The sequence below is a fragment of the Ovis aries genome, chromosome 15, assembly GCF_016772045.2.
Source record: "Ovis aries strain OAR_USU_Benz2616 breed Rambouillet chromosome 15, ARS-UI_Ramb_v3.0, whole genome shotgun sequence".
NCBI lineage: Eukaryota > Metazoa > Chordata > Mammalia > Artiodactyla > Bovidae > Ovis > Ovis aries.
Window position 1 is genome coordinate 36247207 of NC_056068.1, and position 20981 is coordinate 36268187.

General features: G+C 37.5%; 1 protein-coding gene across 50 annotated transcripts in view; it reads left to right on the top strand.

Annotated features, from left to right (window-relative positions):
- Window positions 1-20981, top strand: part of SOX6 (SRY-box transcription factor 6) — a 720275-nt gene that overhangs the window by 688605 nt on the left and 10689 nt on the right. For 45 of the 50 annotated variants that reach the window (XM_060399843.1, XM_060399842.1, XM_060399858.1 and 42 more), the window contains 2 exons: window positions 12009-12242; window positions 14735-14951. In XM_060399843.1, coding sequence (XP_060255826.1) covers window positions 12009-12242; window positions 14735-14951 — 451 coding nt within the window. The remainder of the gene's footprint in view (window positions 1-12008; window positions 12243-14734; window positions 14952-20981) is intronic. The other 5 variants (XM_060399862.1, XM_060399863.1, XM_060399864.1 and 2 more) reach the window with 1 other exon arrangement.

Here is a 20981-nt window from a genome sequence, read left to right on the forward strand (position 1 = left end):
TTATTGAAATTTGACCATATATGTGAGTATTTAATTCTGGACTCTTTATTCTGTTCCACTGGTTTGTCTATTCTTATAACAATCCCATACTATCTTTATTACTCTAGCCTTTACAGTGTTACAAAGTGTTTTTTACTGTAAGCCTTGAAATTAAGTAGTTTGAATCCTCCAACCTTCTTCACGTTTGTTTTGGATGTTTTCATACAGTTTTAAAACCAAGTTGTCAATTTCTAAAAAAGTCTTTTGCAATTTTAATAGGATTGGGTTGAATCTATAGATAAATTTGGGAAGGAATTGACATCTTCAAATATTAGATCTTCAGATCCATGAACATGGTATATTCCTCCGTTTATTTAGGTTTACTTACTGAACTCATAAATATTGTTTTTAGTGTAGAGGTCTTGCATACTTTTTTGGCTTAATTTATTCCTAAGAATTTTACTTTCCAATGCTGTTATGAATGTAAATTTTAAAATTATTTTTAAACTGCTCTACTATTAGAAGTACAGTTGATTTTATAGTTTTGTATGTTGCAATAATAATAAATTCACTTTTTATTTTAAAAAATTATTTACTTATTATTTTTGGCTGTGCTAGGTCTTCATTGCTATTCACAGGCTTTCTCTAGTTGCAGAGAGCAGTGGCTACTCTTTAGGTGTGGTGTGCAGGCTTCTCATTGTGGTGGCTTCTCTTTGCCAGGCATGGGCTCTAGGCATACAGGCTTCAGTGGTTGCAGCATGGGGCTCAGTAGGTTGTGGCTCACAGGCTCTAGAGCACAGGTTCAGTAGTTGTGGCTCACAGGGGCTTAGCTGCCCCATGACATAGGAGACCCTCCCGGATCAAACCCTTGTCTCCTGCACTGGCAGGCAGATTCTTAACCACTGGAACACCAGGAAGCCCATAAATTCACTTTTTAGAAATTATTTTGCAAATTTCTCAGGATTTTTTAATGTAAAAAATTATCTATGAATACACTCAACATGACTTATTATTTTCCATTTTGCATGCTTTTTATTTCTTTACCTACAGTAGAATGTTGATTAACAGTGGTAAGAGTGGGCATCTCTTGCGTTGTTCTTCATCTTGGAGGAAAGCATTCAGTAGTATACTATATTATTATGTCCTACAGATTTTTCTTAAAAGTACTTTATCCAACTGAGGAAATTCCCTTTATTATTAGTTTTCTGAGAGGTTTTGTCATGAATTGGTATTATATTTTGTCTAAACCACTTTTTGAATCTGTTGTGATCATCATGTTTTTCCCCCTTTGTTTTGTTAATGTAGAGAATTACATTGCCTGATTTCAAATATTAAATTAATATTACATTTTAAATTAATTTATTCTGAAATAAATTCTACTTGATCTTGTTTTATTATCCATTTTACATATTATTTTATTTAATTTGCAAATATTTTATTATGAATTTTGTACTTATGCTCAAATCTCTGTCAGGGTGTGATGTTACTTCATGAAATGAATGTGGGAAGTTTTTTCTTTCTCTACTTTCTTAGTTTGTGTAAGACTACTATTAGTTTTTCCTTGACTGGAAGAATTTACCAATGAACCCACTTGACATTGGAGTTTCCTTTGTGGGAAGGTTGTTGACTGTAAATTGGTTTTCTATATTAGCTACAAGAGTATTCAGACTTTCTATATATTCATAATTGAATTTTAGCAGTTTGTGTCCTCCAAGGAATTTGTTCATTTCATATAAATTGTCAGATTTATTGGAATTAAGTTAGTCACAATATTTGCTTCCTGTCCTTTTTAAAGTGAGTTGTAGCTACAGTGATATACCCTCCTTCAATCCAAATATTGGTGTTTTTGTTTCCCCTTTTTGTAGATCAGTTTCACAGGGGTTTATCAATTTTATTGATATTTATTTTCAAATTACCAATGTTTGCATTGTAAATTGTTTCCTATTCCATTGATATCTACTCTTTATCCATCCTGAAAATATCCAATTTTAACTGGATTATTTAATTTATTTATATTTAATATAATTATTTATTTTGATGGGATAAAGTTTTACAATTTTCTATTTTTCTCTTTGTTCCCTCAGTTTTTGGCTTTCTGTTACTATTTTTCTTCCTTTTGCTTAATTGAATCCTTTTTCTAAGCTATTATTATGAAGAGATTTTTTTTTTTAGAGGAGTTTGAGGTTCACAGTAAAATTGAGGGAAAGATAAAGATTTCACACATACTCCCTGTCTTCACACATGCATAGCCTTCCTGTTACCACCATCCCACCTGAATGGTACATTTGTTATAATTGATGAACCTATGTTGACACATCCTAACCACCCCAAATCTATAGTTTGTATTAGGGTTCATTCGTGATGTTATACATTCCTTGGGTTTGGACAAACGTATAACATGTATCCATCATTATGGAATACAGAATATTTTCATTGCCCTAAAATTCCTCTGTGTTCACTTACTCATCCTTCCTTCCTCCACCCTTTGCAACCACTAATCTTTATACTGTTTCCTTTTGAATCCTTTTTTAGTCTTCCATTAAAATTACTCTACTGGTGTTTTAGCTATACTTCTTTGTATTTTTAAATTTTTTTTCTAGATTCATTATTCATCCTTAATTTGAATATCCTTATAGTTAAAATTATAGCACTTCTCATAAAATAAAGCAACATTTAACTTTTACTAACTTGGTCTTTTGTTCCAATGTGCTATTTTTCTCATGATTTTACCTCTTCTTATATTATAAATCCCAGAATATAATGTCGTATTTTGTATTAGTCACTTGTCTTTTAAAAACATTAAACAATCAGCTATTTATTATGAAATCCAGAAAAGACAAAAGTTTTTAATTTAATCACATATTTCTCATTTTCAAGTCTCTTCTGTTCTTTCTATATATCTAAGTTTCCATCAGATGTTATTTTTCTTCATCTTGAATAATTTCCTTGAATGTCACTTTTGATATGGATCTGCAGGTAATGCATTCTCTCAGCTTTTGTTTATCTGAAAATGTGTTTCATATTCATTTTTTAAGCATATGATCGTTAGATAAGACTACACTGAATTTTTTTTTTTTTAGCAGCCTAAAGATATTCTATGGTCTTCTAGTCTTCATTGTTTCTAATAAATAATCAGCCATAAGTTGTATTACTGTCTCATTTTATGTATTATGTGTCCTTTTTCTCTAGCATTTTCCCTTTGTCTTTGGTTTTCAGCAGTTTGACTAATGTTTAGGTATGGTTTTCTGTGTATCCTGCCTGTGATTGTCTGAATGCCTTGAACCTATAAGCTGTTGTGTTTTTTTTTTTTTTAACCAGATTCAGGTAAGTTTCAGACCACGTTTCTTCAAATATTTTTCTGTCACAATCCTCTCTCTTCTTACTAGAATTCTGGTTACACATATTTTAGGACAATATATTGTTTCACATACTGCAAAGTCTCTGCTTACTTTTTTAGCTTTTTCTCTTTCTGTTTTGAGACTAGCTAATTTCCTTTAATGTATTTTCAAGATCACTGACCCTTTATTCTGCACTTGAAAATGCTATGAAGCCCATTCAATGTATTTTCATCTCAAATATGTGTGTCAGTTCTAGAATTTCCATGTTTCTTTGTGTAGTTTCATTTCTCTTCTAAGTACCCCATTTATGCATTAATTATGATATTCTTTTTCTTTATATACTTGAACATATGTTTTAATGACTACTTTAATGTCCTCGTTTGCTAATTACATTATTTGAGCCATCACAGTTTCTATTGATTTTTTTTTTTTTTTATGAGGGTGGAAAGGTCTCTGGGTCACATTTTCCTGATTGTTTGCACAACTAGTGATTTTTTTATTATTATTATACATTGTGGATTACAAATTATAGAGACTCTGGCTTCTATTATCTTTCTCTGTTAAGAATGTTATTTTTTGTTCTAAGAGGCAGTTAAATTGACCTCATTGAAATTGTAGAGGCTTAGTTTTGCATGTTAGATGGTGACTGTTTCAATTTTGTCTTTAGTCCTAGAGTGAATCCTTAGTCTTGGCATGTAGTCTTTATTCCATGAGTGATCCCTCTGGGGTTTCAGTGGAAAGCCTGAGTTTTTCATGGATACTTTCTTACTTGGTAGGATTCAAATCCAAATTCTGTTTAACTTGCAGTGGGCATCAGCTGAAATTTCTTCTTAGATTTTTCAGATATACAGACCTGATTTCTACTGGAATCACTGAAATCATCCCTATACCTGTGAAGTTTAGGTGACAGTCACTCAGAAGCCTCAGACTAACTTTCCTGATACATTAGGCCAATGAAGACTGATCTGTTACATTCTAGCCACTCCATGCTAAGTAGACTGGGGAATGTCTTCATGGAAAAGCTATAAAAGCAGGGTTTTTACTCAGTGATATTTCTTTCTTTCTGAGAGTCAATCCTCTCCAGTTTCTTCTTAATTTTGGTAGAGCTCAAGTACCTTCAATTAGTTGTTTTTCTATGTTTTTTTTTTCCTCCAGGATTTATAATTATTATCTGATTAAAGGTTAGTCTGATATAAGTTATACTGCCATTACCAGAACTGGATCCCAGAAGAGAATCTTTTGTGCTAATATTTTACTTACATTCATTCTGTCTGACAAAATGTAAATCTTAATGGGCTTTTGAGAAGGTATTTATTCTCTTACTTTTCTCTATTCTTTATTTCCAATTCACTAGTAATCACTGAGACTATTCAGTGGTAATTTCTAATTTGGCTTCCATTTTGATATCTTCTATTTGTTCATGTCCCTACCCTGCTTTTTTAAAAACCTTAAAGACTTCTTGACTTTATAGTTAAGGTACTTGGCAATCTTGCCCCTACTTACTTTCTGAATTTAATCTCTTGACATTCCCTTATTTTTTTTATTTAAATACACTCAAGCCATAACCAGATTCTTTCTATTCCTTAAAACCCTCTATGCCTTTGTTGTAACTCTGTCTTTATGTTCACACGTTCTGCAGCCTAGAATGCTTTCACACTCATGAAAAGTGAAAGTATTAGTCGCTTAGTCATGTCCAACTCTTTGCGACCCCATGGACTATAGCCTACAGGGCTCCTCTGTCCATGGAATTGTCCAGGCAAGAATACTGGAGTGGGTAGCCATTCTTTTCTCCAGGGGATCTTTCTGATCCAGAGATCAAACTCGAGTCTCCCACATTGCAGGCAGATTCTTTATTGTCTGAGCCACCACACTTATACCTGCTGGTAAATTCTCACTCTTCCTTGAAGATGCTACTTAAGCAGTACTTGCTCTCTGCAGCTTACATATTATTCACCTCTGTCCACTCCAACAACATTAATAGCCTCTCTTCTCTGCTTTCATAGTATTTTGAAATTACCCATGTTAGCACTTACAATGTTCTGTAATTTTCTATTTGTGCATCTGTTTTCCTTACTGGACCAGATTCCTTTAAAACAAGGCACATGTATTTATCTTTGTATCTTCTGTCACAATGCTGGGTACATCTGAAACTTGTCAGAGTGTTTGCTGAATTAATGCATACATAAATGATTCCTAAGCACATTATAGAATTTGCCAAAGTTCCTCCTTAGGGAGGACTTTATATATGCACAAATCCACACCAAACGCTTACCCATTCACTCACATAACCCTTGGAATTTACCCAGGAAGGGGGCCTCTTTAGGATTAGTTCAGGACCATTGCCATAGGCTATGATGGTTAAACTAGCCTTCTTTCCAACCCACCTGGAAAAACTCAACTTTCTGTATTCTTTTTAAATCGTTTAAATCATAGATCCCTAAGGAAGTTTTTGCCTTGGCAATTTCTGCTTTTTCCCCCATTGACTATCTTTTTGCATCTAACTGAAAGTTTGGCTTTATACAAGCTGATAGCGGAGACAAGAATGAATTAATCAGTCTGAGCCCCTTCAGGGAAATGGAGAGAACAGGAATTCCTGGAATAAATGGAACCAATGCTTTTCCTTGTTGCCTGGTGTGATACTGTTGGCCTCCTGTTATTTAGGAATGGTGTTGCTGATAATTAAAGACTCTTAGGTCAGCTGGAAAGCAGTAGTCTCCAAGTACATAGCTGTAGGTCTAGGCATCTTCCAACTGCTGTTCATGAGAAGACATATTATGAATATTGAATTCACAAATGATCCCTCTGCTATTAAAAGTAAAAAATCTGCCTCTTAGAATTATGAGCTATTCCCTAGGATAACTCTGGATTCTGACACAGAGCATTGGCTATTTTAGAATGAAATGCTTCCCCCACCCCTTTTTTAACTTGATGTTATTTTTCAAAGTAAATGAGCAGTATGAAGTCACATTTGATATGTAGATTCTAAAGTTAATTATAGCAGAGAGTCAATTTTAGGCTTCAAATTTTCAGACTAACTGCATACCTTTTAAAAATAATACTATATAGTATTATATAGAATTTTCCTTATCTGTTTAAAAGAGCTTTCTTAATATACAGTCTCTACTTTTAAATTTCTGAGTTTATATGCATGTATGCCGTCATATGTGTTTTTATTACTACAACAATAATTCCCTTACCAGTTTGTTTCACGAAGCAGCTTAGAGAAGTTATGACCCTTTTATATTTTCTTAAAATTCTGACTCTGATCATATATCATATATCAGATTCAATTTAAAAGTAGTTTCAAACCTTGGTCTCTCTAGATAAGTCTCCTCTCTTCCCAAACCTTGGTTTATTAATACACCACTTCTAGTTTTAACTTGAAATATCCCATTCATTTTTCAGTTGACTCCGAGCACTTGGGAGAGAGAAAAGGAGACAAGAAAAAAGAGATGTATATACACCCTGACGTTTCCTATTTCCACTTTCTTAATTCACATTTCTATACTATGTGCTGTGCTTAAATTTCTCAATATCTGGGAGCATTTCTTGTGAGACTAGAGATCTTCTGTGTAATTCAGTGTCAGTTGGTGTCATGTAAATATGTATTATGGGAGGACAGACAAGGTCACTGCAGGACAGTTGGTGGGGTGAGAAGTGAACTCTCTTCCTCGGAGAAGGTAGAATTTAGTTAGGTAAAAGTGAGTAGGAAGGATATACTAAGACTGTGATATGGAATGAGAGGGAGAGAGATTGAGCATCGGCATGAACATATTTGGGAGAATCAATTGATATGTAGCAGAGGTGGCACTAGTGGCAAAGAACCCACCTGCCAACGCAGGAGACATGAAAGATGCAGCTAGACCCCTGGGCCGGGAAGATGCTCTGGAGGAGGGCATGGCAACCCACTCCAGTGTTCTTTCCTGGAGAACCCCATGGACAGAGGAGCCCGGTGGGCTGCAGCCAATAAGGTCGCAAAGAGTCAGACATGACTGAAGTGACTTGGCATGCACATACCGAACATCTACTGAAGCCAGAGTCTAAAAATCTACCATGATCAGTCTGCAAGAGATTAAAACTTCCCATTTACAATGAAACACATCTTGTAAGTAAGTAAATAAATGGAAGCTGGCTATTTGGTGTTGATAGAGGTGAAGAAAAGCCGCAACAGTAAAAGCAGACCCTGGATGTTAATCACCTGTAGCACAGTAGTTAACTTAGAATAATACTGAAATGTTTTTGTATCTGACATTCTCCACAAGCCTGTCTCCTGTGTATGCATGCAAGTATATAAATTGCTGAATTCATGTCAGTTGTAAAGTAATGGCACTGAGGGCATCATAAATTACCATGGTGATCCTCAGGAGAAGACACTGTCGTATCTGAATGAGTGTTTCACTTCCAGAGTAATGTATGCCTTCATCTGGCCCAGCAGTCAGCATATTGCCCTGCGTTGATGGATATTGTCAGCTGGAAGCTACACTACATTTCACTGCACAATAAACATGGCTGTCAAACCCATATAAAGTGAAATCAATTTATCCTGTATGGTCAGTGCATTTTAAATGAAATTAATGTACTGTGGGTATGGTGGCAAAAAGGTAGCATATTAGTTATGCATCTTGGGATTTGAGACTTTTCATGTAAGGGATGATTCTGTCTACTAGGCCTCAAAGAAGGGCTGTATATAAAATGTGTTATTTTGCATGGTCTTCAGAAAGGGGCCCCTCTCCCCTTCTTCATGTTTAGAAAAGAATTGATAATATTAGCCAGTTCGGCCCTTTTATCCTGTCTTTTGTTTGCAATAAATGATGACCATATTTGCCAAATAATAGTGTACTTTAATGTTCTAATTTATTACTAGCTATGACACAAACAAATTTCTACTTAATCAGATAGCTGGAAATAGAGTAGAAGGGCAGAGATGAATTGGATCATATTTTACCTGTGTAATCACTCCACTGAGCTGAAAGGATTTGCTTTTTCTAAAATGTAGAGATGTAGGTTTTAATGTATATTTTGCTTCTAAACTTTTAGGAGTAGGCTCTCCTGTTTATGCAGCAGAATACCTGGCTAAGCCCATCAGTCCAACTTTACATTTAACTATAGGGGTTCTCAGTCTATGAGGAAATATTTAGTGGTTGCCACATGTAAAGCATGTACATCAGTGTGTCATGCTGGCAGGGGGTATGAAAACAAGCAAGAGCTATGCAGGTTCTTTCACTCACTCGTTCATTAATTGAATGCATTTCACTAACTGAAACTTTATATGCCATGCGCTTTATTGGAACCTAGAGATACAGCAGTGAAGGAGAGCCAGTTCCCACCATATTCTCAAAGGACTTTTTATCTAGTGGGATATTGTGGTCACTATGCTTCCCAGGTGGCGCTAGTGGCAAAGAACCCACCTGCCGATGCAGGAGACACAGGATATGTGGGTTTGATCCCTGAGCCTGGAAGATCCCCTAGAAAAGGGCATGGAAACCTACTCCAGTATTCTTGCCTAGAGAATCCAATGGACAGAGGAGCCTAGTGGCCTACAGTACATAGGGTTATAAAAAGTCAGACACAACTGAAGCAACTTAACACGTACTATGGTGATGTCTTTGGAAACCATGAAATATCAAGAATTTAGAAACAGTTTCATAGGGGTGTGTGGCTCAGGTGGTAAAGAATCTGCCTGCAGTGCAAGAGACCTGGGTTCAATCCCTGGGTTGGGAAGATTCCCTGGAGAAGAGAAAGACTACCTACTGCAGTATTCTGGCCTGGAGAATCCCATGGACTCTAGTCCATGGGACTGCAAAGAGTTGGACACAACTGAGCGATATTCACTTTCATAGGAATGTTAAAGAATTATCCTCATGCAGCAGAAAAATATATCAGAACCCTTGAAATGACTGCCTTTTAGTCTATTACTTTTGTATATGAGTTGAAAACTGAACAATTTTGTCCTTGGAATTCAGGCAAGAATACTGGAGTGGGTAGCCATTCACTTCTCCAGGGAATCTTCCTGATGCAAGGACTGGACCCAGGTCTCCTGCATTGCAGGCGGATTCTTTATCATCTGAGTCTCCAAGGAAGCCAGATAAGTAGTTGTTGTCATTGTTGTTTAGTTGCAGAGCCATTTCCAACTCTTTGCGAACCCATGAACTGCAGTATGCCAGGCTTTCTTGTCCTTCGCCATCGCTGGAGCTTGCTCAAACTCCTGTCCATTGAGTCCATGATGCCATCCAACCATCTTGTCCTCTGTCATCCCCTTCTCCTCCTGCCTTCAATTTTTCCCAGCATCAGTGTCTTTTCTAATGAGTCAGCTCTTCACATCAGGTGGCCAAAGTATCGGAGTTTTAGCTTCAGCATCAGTCTTTCCAATGAATGTTCAGGACTTATTTACTTTAGGATTGACTGGTTTGATCCCCTGCAGTCCAGGGAACTCTCAAGTCTTCTCCAACACCACAGCTCAAAAGCATCAATTCTTCAGTATTCAGCCTTCTTTATGGTCCAACTCTCACAATCATACATGACTACTGGAAAAACCATAACTTTGACTAGATGGACCTTTTTCGGCAAAGTAATGTCTCTGCTTTTTAATATTCTGTCTAGGTTTTTCATAGCTTTTCTTCCAAGGAGCAAGCATCTTTTAATTTCATGGCTGCAGTCACCATCTGCAGTGATTTTGGAGCCCAGGAAAATAAAGTCTGTCACTGTTTCCATTGTTTCTTCATCTATTAGCCATGGAATGATGGGACCAGTTGCCATGCACTTCGTTTTTTGAATGCTGAGTTTTAACCCAGCTTTTCCACTCTCCTCTTCCACCTTCATTAAGAGGTTCTTTAGTTCCTCTTTGCTTTCTGCCATAAGGGTGGTGTCATCTGCATATCTGAGGTTATTGACATTTCCTCCAGCAATCTTGATTCCAGTTTGTGCTTCATCCAGTCCGACATTTCACATGATGTACTCTGCATATAAGTTAAATAAGCCTTGACACACTCCTTTCCCAATTTGGAACCAGTCTGTTTTTCCATGTCCAGTTCTAACTGTTGCTTCTTGACCTACATACAGATTTCGCTGGAGGCAGGTGAGGTGATCTGGTATTCCCATCTCTTTAAGAATGTTCCAGTTTGTTGTGATCCACACAATCAAAGGCTTTGGCATACTCAGTAAAGCACAAGTAGATGTTTTTCTGGAATTCTCTTACTTTTTCTATGATCCAACAGAAGTTGGCAATTTGATCTCTGGTTCCTCTGCCTTTTCTAAATCCAGCTTGTACATCTGGAAGTTCTCATACTGGTGAAGCCTGGCTTGGAGAATTTTGAGCATTACTTTACTAGCTTGTGAAACGAGTGTGATTCTTTATTGTCTGAGCCTCCAGGGAAGCCCAATAAGTAGTTATTAAGTATCTATTTTATGGAAAATCCTGGGGATACAAAAATGAGTACAACATAAACAGTAACTTTAGGGGTCTCATAAACCTGGGGGTAGAATGGAAATAATTAAGATGATCACCAAAAAAAAAGAAAGAAAAGGAATTTCTCTGGCACAGAAAAAAAACATTAAAAAAGAGAGGAATGAATGCAGCCTGGGAGGCATCGTTGCAAATGCTCTTCCTTTGGCCTGAATTACCCTACCCATCTGTCTTTACTGGGCAGTAAAGACTGCCCTATTCACATGCTAATTCCCATTTGTCTTCCAAGATTCAGATTAGACGTCACCTTTAATAGGAGGCATGTTGACTGTCCCCTCTGCTGGTGCCCTCTTGATGTCCTCTTTACTTCAATATTAAAGCACTTACCATATATTCCATTATGACTGTCTGTTTGGGGTCTGTCTCCTCCCCAAACTGTGAGCTCCTTTAAAAGCAGGTGCTGTTTTATTCACTTTTGTATACCTAGTACTTGGCATAAAGCCAAACTCATAATAATTGCTCAGTTAATTGTTTAAATCGAATCATTTATTTAATTCATGAAACACACCACATTTAAATAGGCCTTAAAAGATGAGTGGGATTTAGCTTGAAGAAGTAAGAGAAGGAGCTTCCAGCCAGTGAGGGGAGCACTGGCCAAAGTACAGTATTGTGAAAGAGAATTCTTCTGGGGTAAGAGATGGTATGAAATGGCTGCGATGTTTAGCACATGAGGCTAAAATCATAGGTAAGAGCCTACTTTTGAAGGGAGAAATCACAGCAGGAAATGTGGTGTGCATGCTAAGTCACTTCAGTCGTGTCCGACTCTGAGACCCTATGGACTGTAGCCCACCAGGCTCTTCTGTCCATGGGATTCTCCAGGCAAGAATACTGGAGTGGGTTGCTGTGCCCTCCTCCAGGGAATCTTCCCAATCCAGGGATGGAATCCGTGTCTTATGTCTCCTGCTTTGGCAGGCAGGATCTTTAGCATTAGCGCCACCTGGGAAGGCAAAATAATGCTTTATTGTCAATTGGAATTGATTGTAGTAAAAATGTACTAGGCATTTAAAAACATGCAAAAGTAATTCTGCCCAGTGTATCTTTGAGACCTACCTCAGAAGAGCCTGTAGAATTGTCATCTGCAACTGTATCCTGCTTCCAAGAGTTCATTTAAAAAGAAGTTCATTAAGAAGTTGCTAGGGAAAGCAACTGAACCAGGTGGTAAGTTGTGTTACATTATCCAGATAATAATGCTTTGCACCTGTCTTGTTCTTCCTGCCCTGACATTACAGGAAGTAAAGCAATGAATGGCTCTGCAGCTAAACTACAGCAGTATTATTGTTGGCCAACAGGAGGTGCCACTGTGGCTGAAGCACGAGTCTACAGGGATGCCCGAGGCCGGGCCAGCAGCGAGCCACACATCAAGCGACCAATGAATGCATTCATGGTTTGGGCAAAGGATGAGAGGAGGAAAATCCTTCAGGCCTTTCCTGACATGCATAACTCCAACATCAGCAAAATCTTAGGTGAGTGCAGCCACTGATGCTGGTTATGTATCCAATGAGTGGAAAGAAGGGTCCTGACATGACACCTAAGGGAGACTGTGGTGTGCAGATATTAGGTGTCACTCAGCAAGCTGCCCCAGGAGACTGCCATCGTCTCTTCACTCTTCACCCTGCACCGCGGCATTTAGGTTTAGGAGTTAGTACATCCACCAGGTGCCAGGGCAGGACTGACTAAACACTTACTTTAGAGACAAAACTATTTATTGTATGTGTTAATAGGACAACTCTGAGAGGTCACTGCTAATTAAGAATCATAAAGACAGGCTTTATCTCCTTTCCTTAGTCTTTTAAAATCTTTCAGTTGCTATGAAACCTGGAAACACTCAGAGTTTTCTGCTTTAGTGTTCTTGGGTTCGTATGTCCTTCTGAAAGAACTCACCAAGGACTAAGGGTGAGCCCCCAAATAGTGTGAAATTTATGGAGTGTAGAACAGTGCCTCTAATGATAACTTTAAAACTTGTAAAATAAAACTACATTTACTTTAATAAGATATGACTAGTTCAGATTTCATAGCAGTGAGTTGAACACATAGACCACAGGGTAACTTGCCAGAGTGATTCTCCTGTTTCTCTGGATTAAGCTCAATCCTTTTTCTATTAGTGTAAAGCTTGCCTCGTGCAGATTATACAGTGTGGAATTATTGTACTCAACATATTGAATGTATTTTATTCAACATGCAGCATTGCAGTCAACATGTTTCCTCTTTAAAAAGAAAAAACACAGAAGGCACTGTTCTATTTAAGCTGTCATGATGTGACAGAATCTCAAAGGGAGCTGTTTAAGAAGCTGAAAAACATTAGAGACTTAAGCTGTGGTTTTCTTTTTTAAAATGTTTTGTTCAAAAGCAATAAATATTTAACCTGAGTAAATATCAGTGATCTGGACATACACAAATACACATGTTTTGTCACTGTATAAATAATTTAACTTGATTCTGAGACATTTGAGGCAGTGACCCCTATGAAAATTTAGAACATGCATAAGATCAAACAGTGTTAAAATGTTAAAATAGTTTTTCCCTTTTTCTTTTTGATGTTTGAATTTCAAGGTAGATACTAAAAATCATTACAATTAAGTGGAGTTTTATTTTTAGACTTTCAGAGATATATATCAGGGCATCATTCTTATGAATTTAAAGACCTTTCAAACCATGATGGATATATTAAATTTTTTCTAATTAATAGATATTCCAAAGAAAATTATTATTTTTCTGTCCCTAAATTTTGATATCTAACTTTGAAATTTTCTCTTTTTTGGCCATTTTATTAGCAGTATTAGTAAGCTCACCGATGGGCACAGAACCTCTCTGTTTCCATGTTGGCAGCTGAGGGGAATCTATATTATTGATGTGCATTCTGTGAAAAAAAATTAAGAGTATAGTAAGTGTATTCATTAAAGTGTAAACTTTTAAGCACAAGCAATTTTAAGAGCACCAAAAATCCTCCATTAACTGGGGCTTTAAGCTGCTGGGAGCCAGCTGAACACAGAGATCCTTGTCCGTGTAGACTTTCTACACAACTTTTGCACAACAATCAGGAAAACAGGGATGGATGTGCTATTAAAACAGACCAGGATATTGCTGGCTACAGAGAATATTTGTACAACTTTTCCATTTGTTTATATATGAAAAATCTCCACCGAAGAACAGCTAGCATCCAGTCAGCACAGCTGTTACCGCTTTATTCACTAGCGACACACAAAAATGCAATTTGATACACGTAAAAAAACACATCCCTTCTTCGTCAAGTGTTTAGATAATTCTTTATAAACAATATTAGAGAAGTGAATACTTTTCCTTCTTCCTGTATAAACCATATTAAAAATTTCTTACTTTTATTGGTATGGCTTTGAATGAATTGTTTAGAGTACTTGAAAATGGTATATATAATTCCAACTGTACCTTCCGGTTCTAAAGTTATAACTTCTTGAGTAGAGTTTAGGCTTTTTAATTACCTCAGGCCAGGGGAGACAGTGTGCACCTTAGGTTTTTATATATGGAAGAATATCAACATTTGCTAACATCTTATCAAAGGATAGCTTCGCCAAAGGTGCTTGGAGTGTTAGAGTTGTTTCAATTACTGGAACCTAGAGAGTTGTTCCTGAGTATTCTGTCCAAAGTATACTTAGGAAATTCAGGTTTTTAACCCTATGCAGATAGGTGGGGAAATGACCTTGATGTAGAGATGATCTTTAAGTAGCAAAGACATGTTTTAAAATGATATACTTATTGTAGCATCAGACTTTAAATTATTGAGAAAAATAATGTAATAAATGGTCGCATCCAATTACTCTTTGCTGTGTCATCTAAAATGCTAGTTGTGAGGCTGGATGACATGTGGTGATAGGAGATACTCAGAGCCCAGGTGGGTGAAGTGGTGGGAAGGTAGACACAGTATTTACCAGGAGTAGGTTGCCTTGACCACTTGGTACTTAAAGGCTATGCTTGTGTCTAGGGTCTCGTTGGAAATCCATGTCCAACCAAGAAAAGCAACCTTATTATGAGGAGCAGGCCCGGCTAAGCAAGATCCACTTAGAGAAGTACCCGAACTACAAATACAAACCTCGACCGAAACGCACCTGCATTGTCGATGGCAAGAAGCTCCGGATTGGGGAATACAAGCAACTGATGAGGTCTCGGAGACAGGAGATGAGGCAGTTCTTTACTGTGGGGTAAGTGTTCCTGCATTCAGCCACCTGGGCTTTCCTGTCCCAGTAAGAAACCACAGGATGGCTACTGGCAGTGTGTCTGGGAAGGAGATTAGGGCAAGGAGGAGGTTGCGACAGATGGGGCCTATCAGGACTACACAGCCTGGCAGCGTGGCTCCCGCTCAAATCAAAAGAAATGCAACAGATTGCTCACAACTGATCACCCCTTTCATTGTCTCTCAGACTCATCTGAGATATTCAATGCCCACACACAAAGTTTCTGGTAGTTTATTTAAGTAGACAGAGAGAGAGAGAGAGGAAAAAAAAAAAAAAAAAAACCTAACCTTAAGAAATCCCCAGAAGCTTTCCAGCTTCTCTGGGTGGTGCTTCTGACTCTAATCACAATAGTCTGCTTTTGTTGTGGGATCTACCACAAGATAATTGGCCTTGACATTGGTTAGAGGACCTCATTTTTGGCATAAGATCCAGAACTCCTGTTGCAGTAAATTATTCTGTGGTAGAAGCAGTAACAATGTGGATTTTTCTTTCTTAAATCAGAAACTAGGCATGTTTTTGATATCTTCAAGTCTGATTTCATGTCATTTTGTTTAAAAATTAGGTAATAGATTTCTGGTATAAATTTCGACTTGGCTGACTGGCTGTCTGCATTTAAAAGAGGCCTCTTGTAACCACAGTCATCAGAATTAAGTGGGGATACAGATGCCTATATGTTCCAGCACACTCAGACCTAGAAGCCCAGGGGGGTGGCAAACCAGAGGACTGTTCTGGAGGCCCCGGCCTGAGGCAGCTGGAATTGGACTGGAGAGACACTTAGGAAGGGCTTGAGAGAGAGAAGTGGAAGAAGCAGAGAGGAACTTGTGTTCACTGTTGACTGGAAGGGGAACTAAGGAGCTGTGCTGTGTCAGGAAAATAAGAAAGCTTCACTTGAGGCGAAGAAAAGAGATACCTTAAAGGAGGAGTAAAGAACCTTTTATTTTTAAGGACGTTAAAAAAATAATAATAACCTCATGGAACAAAAGGTTGGTTTCAGAAGCATGTGTCTGAAAACAGAAAACTAATTTGGAAAGGTAAATAGAATACACACACACACAAAGGCCAATGACAGCAGTCTGGGTCCCTATACACTACACTAGCGTGTCCTAGAGAGGAGCCTGGGCTTCAGCATTTGCTTCAGGCACTGACTGTGCCATCCGCTTGGGCAAGTTATTTAACTTTTCTAAGCTTCTGTTTTCTCATGTGTGAAGTGAAACAAATAATAGTACCTGTCTCAATAAGGCAATGCTTTTAAAAATGCTTTGTATAATCTTAGTATAATATCAATAATGGTGAATTCCTATCATTAGTATCCTTATTAAACATGGATTTGCTATCACAGTAAAACTATCTTTTATATCACATTAGACAATCAATGACTATGCCTTCAGAATATGCCTGAGTCCTGTGTGAGGAATGGCACAGTCTATGTATTATAGAACCTTTTTGAAGTAAAGTGAGGCTCAAATCCCTTTCTATTTGAGGATCCCTGTATATTAGCAGATGAAGATGTGCCAAAATAGGATATCAAATCTTTCTGTGTTATAAATGTTTACATTTTTTAAAAAGCAATGCTTTTAACTCCAAAGTACAATAAACTATAATTGGGCAATTCACATGCTAATTAGAGTATTTATGAAATATACCAAATCATAGTACACTTTAGGAAGTATAGTTGTAGGTAAGAAAATGTAAATTTAAGACCATATTAATGTCTTCTTTTAATCCTGTTAGTGTATCCCTGAAAACGTATATAATCTCTTTTGAACAGAGAATCGAAAGTTTAAATTTGAGACATTTTCTCATTCCGATCTTTCTCTCCTGTCATGTCCCCTGTGTTGCATAGTGGGTCCCTTTTACCATAGTCTAGAAGATTAGCAAAAGCACCATTTTAGCTCCCTGATACTTATTTGAATATATGAGATGCAGTAATTCTATTTAGTCCCCTTTATGAAAGGCAACATTGACAATAGCTCTGGATCGAAATACCTCAACACATAACAATGTATGTAAAATGAAACTCTAAAGCAACTCAATAGCATCTACCACTTATTGAATGCCTACTGTATATGAGGTATTTTAGGTATACAAACTACATAATCCTCTAAAATAAAGAAATTGAGGCTTTAAGAGGTCTGATGGCTACTGAGGGCTTCCTGGCAGCGCTTGTGAAAGAACCTACCTGCCAGTGCAGGTAGATGTAAGAGACGAGGATTTGATCCTTGGGTTGGGAAGATCCCCTGGAGTGGAAAATGGTACCCCACTCCAGTATCCTTGCCTGGGAAATCCCATGGACAGAGGAACCTGGCAGGCTGAAGTCCATAGGGTCACACAGAGGCGGACATGACAAGCAATTTAGCACACACTCAAGGCTACTGAAAGGTGAGATGAAGTAAAGGATTAAATCAGGCCTCTGTCTCTGTCATGCCAAATGACTGAGAAACTGGTCTTACTACATTGCTTCAAAAGAGGCCTCACAGTCCAATTCTGCACAGTCGTGAGTATAACTATGCTCTTTGAGGAAGAGCTCCTGGAATCTAGAGAAAATAAGGTATTTTATTGTGGTATACAGTGGCATAAAAGAACTTTGAAATTTAGAGACTAAGGATCCTGATAGTGTAGGAGGTCCTTTGTGGAAGGCTCATTTTAAACTGAGGAATAGGGCTATGGATGTGCAAGCAATGGCCAGAATACTTTATTCTTTAATCTTCAAGGGTGAGTATTTTCCTCTGCCCGATTTTAATAATACTTGCTACATAAAGCCAGATATTGTTTCCACTTAAGAATTAGTATTCTCTTTTAAGTAGTTGTATTTGATAGATTATTAACTCCCTAGGGTTCATCTTTAGAAATTGATCTTCATTAGATGTGGGGTTATTACAAGAGGGAAAGACAAACAAGAATTCAAAGATTTCTATTGACATCTTGAGGGAATGGGGATGAGATCAATTTTTATAGCTGATTTTGAAAAGATGTGCATAACTTTCAAGGCAATAATGTTACATACATGGCTCAACATTGCCATGCATTTTACTGATGATACAACTGGAAGGTCAGTGAGTTAGATTTTTTTACTTAGCTCTTATGACATGAATTTATCAATATATGAAATGGAGTAATGTTGTCTCTAACCTTGGATTTAACCCTTTCAATTGATAGATTAAGTATCAGAGTTTTGTAATAATCCCAGTAGGAGTACTATTAATGTTAAGATGATAATTAGGGTTCATAGAGCTACAACATTGTCTTTTCCCAAACAACTATGGCCAAATGAAATTTATTTCCAATTTGTTGAAGTTTTATTCAGTAATTTACCTCATAGAGAATTATGCAGATACTATGAAATATTAAAATTAGAGCTACTTTTTGAGTAACAATAATAGTAAATTATTGAATAATTATGCTGAGTTAATTATACCAATTATTGCAAACACAGAAACTTGTAAGACCGGCAATATCATCCTCACTACAATGTTGAAAAACACAATATTCATAGATGTTAAATAATTTGTCCAAGGTCACGCAGCTAGTAAAGTGCAGAGCTAAGATTTAGACCAGGCTTATGTAAAACATCTTTCCTTTTCACCATTGCAATCATAAACTTTCAATTAGAGCCTACGAATTGTTTAGAGACTGCATAGTGTAAGTGGTTAAGCACATCTATTCTGGAGCCAGACTGTTCTGGCTAAAACACTAGACCTGCTTCTTCCTGGCTCTAGGAGCTAAAGCATTTGTTGTTGTTCAGTCGCTAAGTCATGCCTGACTCTTGTGATCCTATGGACTGCAGCCCACCAGGCTCCTCTGTCTATGGGATTTCCCAGGCCAGAATACTGGAGTAGGTTGCCATTTCTTTCTCCAAAGGATCTTCCTAACCCAGGAATTGGACTTGCGTCTCTTGCTTGGCAGGCAGATTCTTTACCACTGAGCCACCTGGGAAACCCATAGTGCCTTTCATTCTTCTGAACTCTCCACTTGCTCTTGGGAAACTTATTTAAACTCTGTGTACCTCAGTTTCCTCATATATAGAATGGGGATGACAATAATACCTACAACATCAGACCCTTCTGAAGACTGAATAACTTAATATATCTAAAGTGCTTGGACAATGTCTAGCACATAGTAAGTCCCAAATTAGAGCAAATATTCTTATTCTAGAGAAATGATACTATGTGTCAGGTATATATTTCATATTGTAAAGAATTACGTTCTACTGGATTGTGGTATAAGTGATTTGAACATTTGCCATCTTGATCTTAAAGAGGTTGAATCAAGCCTGTAAGATACTTACAAATTTAATTGAGTAGAATAGACTAGACATACTATTTTTAGTCTTGTCCTCCTATAGAGAAAGCTGGATTAGAATCTCTAATAGGTAGTATAAAAAGATATGCAACTTCTAGGTTTATCTCCTGAGGAACAGACGTCATTGCCTTCATTTATAGATACTGTAAAAGTCTGAAGGATCAGCAAACAGGGCCTTTGACAACACAAATAAATAGTTCCATTGCAATTGGCAAAGCTAGATTATATATTCCAGGAGTGTCCTTGGGATTTGGAAACCACAATGCTGGACTTTATCAGGGTCAACTCAAACTCTACCTGGGCTAGGAGGGAGGGTTCTCAGCCATCTCTACTCGTATCAGCTACATATGTATACTTTTACAAACATCTACAACTTTTGTTTTGATGTGCACATTCATTACTTGTAAAGCCCAGTGCTTGCCAGCTATTCCTGTTTGTAAAATCTGCTGTTTGAGTTTTGACTTTGCAATTGATCTGTAAAGGAAGGAAAAATGCTTTTCAGGAAAGTAATTTCCAATAGACAAAGCTTAAGCCTGCTGGCTGGATTTTCCATTTTGTTAATTGATTAGTCAGTCAATTGGTAAGGGACTGGGCCTATCTGAAACCAGCTGTGGGCCTAACACTGTACTAAGTTGATATAGTACATTAATTCTATCCACAATGAGCTCTCAGAGAATGCTATAGTCAGAGAAGCCAGAGACGTACACGGATAGGTTAGCAAATAATAGTTTATTATACCTACACATGTACACATGCACACATAGAATACATTGCATGGTGCTCCATATGATGTATAATGAAGTGCTAATTTCAATTATACAGATGAGCAATAAAGCTCAGAGGAAGGGAGATTACTACACATTAGGGCCAACTGTAGTCCATTCCTGAAGAAGGGGACTTGAGGTTTGGGTAGAGTCAGCCTGGTGGAAAGTACAGGTGAGTGAGTGAGTGTTCACTCAGTTGTGACCGACTCTTTGAGACTCCATGGACTGTGGCCCACCAGGTTCCTCTGTTCATGGGATTCTCCAGGCAAGAATGCTGGAGTGGGCTGCCATTTCCTTCTCCAAAAGTACAGGCAGATATTCCTATTTTGGCATTAAGGAGAACATAAATATAAGGAAGAAATATGAAAATGTTCAACAATACATAAAGAGGCTATCCTAGGAATTTTACCTGGCATTAAAGTAAGATATGTCAGGCAAAACAGTATTTTGGAAACTCTTGAAAGCTATACTCAAATTTTTTAGTCTATTTTTACGCTGGTAATGACAATGAGGTATCAAGGCCAGCATAACAGTCAGCTTATGATTTTGTATCTTCAGAATCAATGGTAACCCAGAAGGGGTCTCTGTAGTCATTGTGGGAGTCCTTCTAAATTCAGCTTGAACTCTTCTAGGGCTAGAGAGCTCACCACTTTCCAAGGGAGCTAGTTTCCTTATGGAACATCTTCTAAAGCTGGAAAGTTCTTTCTTCTTAACTAGGCCATACTCTGCCTTTCTGCTACTTTGTAAATTGGTTCTGATCCTCTTCTTTGGTCCATTCTAGAACACATCTCTTCCTTTCGTGTGAAGAAAATCATTCAAGCATTTAAAGATAGTTATATTCACATTCCTCCTCCACTACCTTCTCTCCCATTTACCTAAGAGCATTACATCTTTTCTTCTCTAGAATGGGCTACCCAGCCTTTCACTTGTTTTC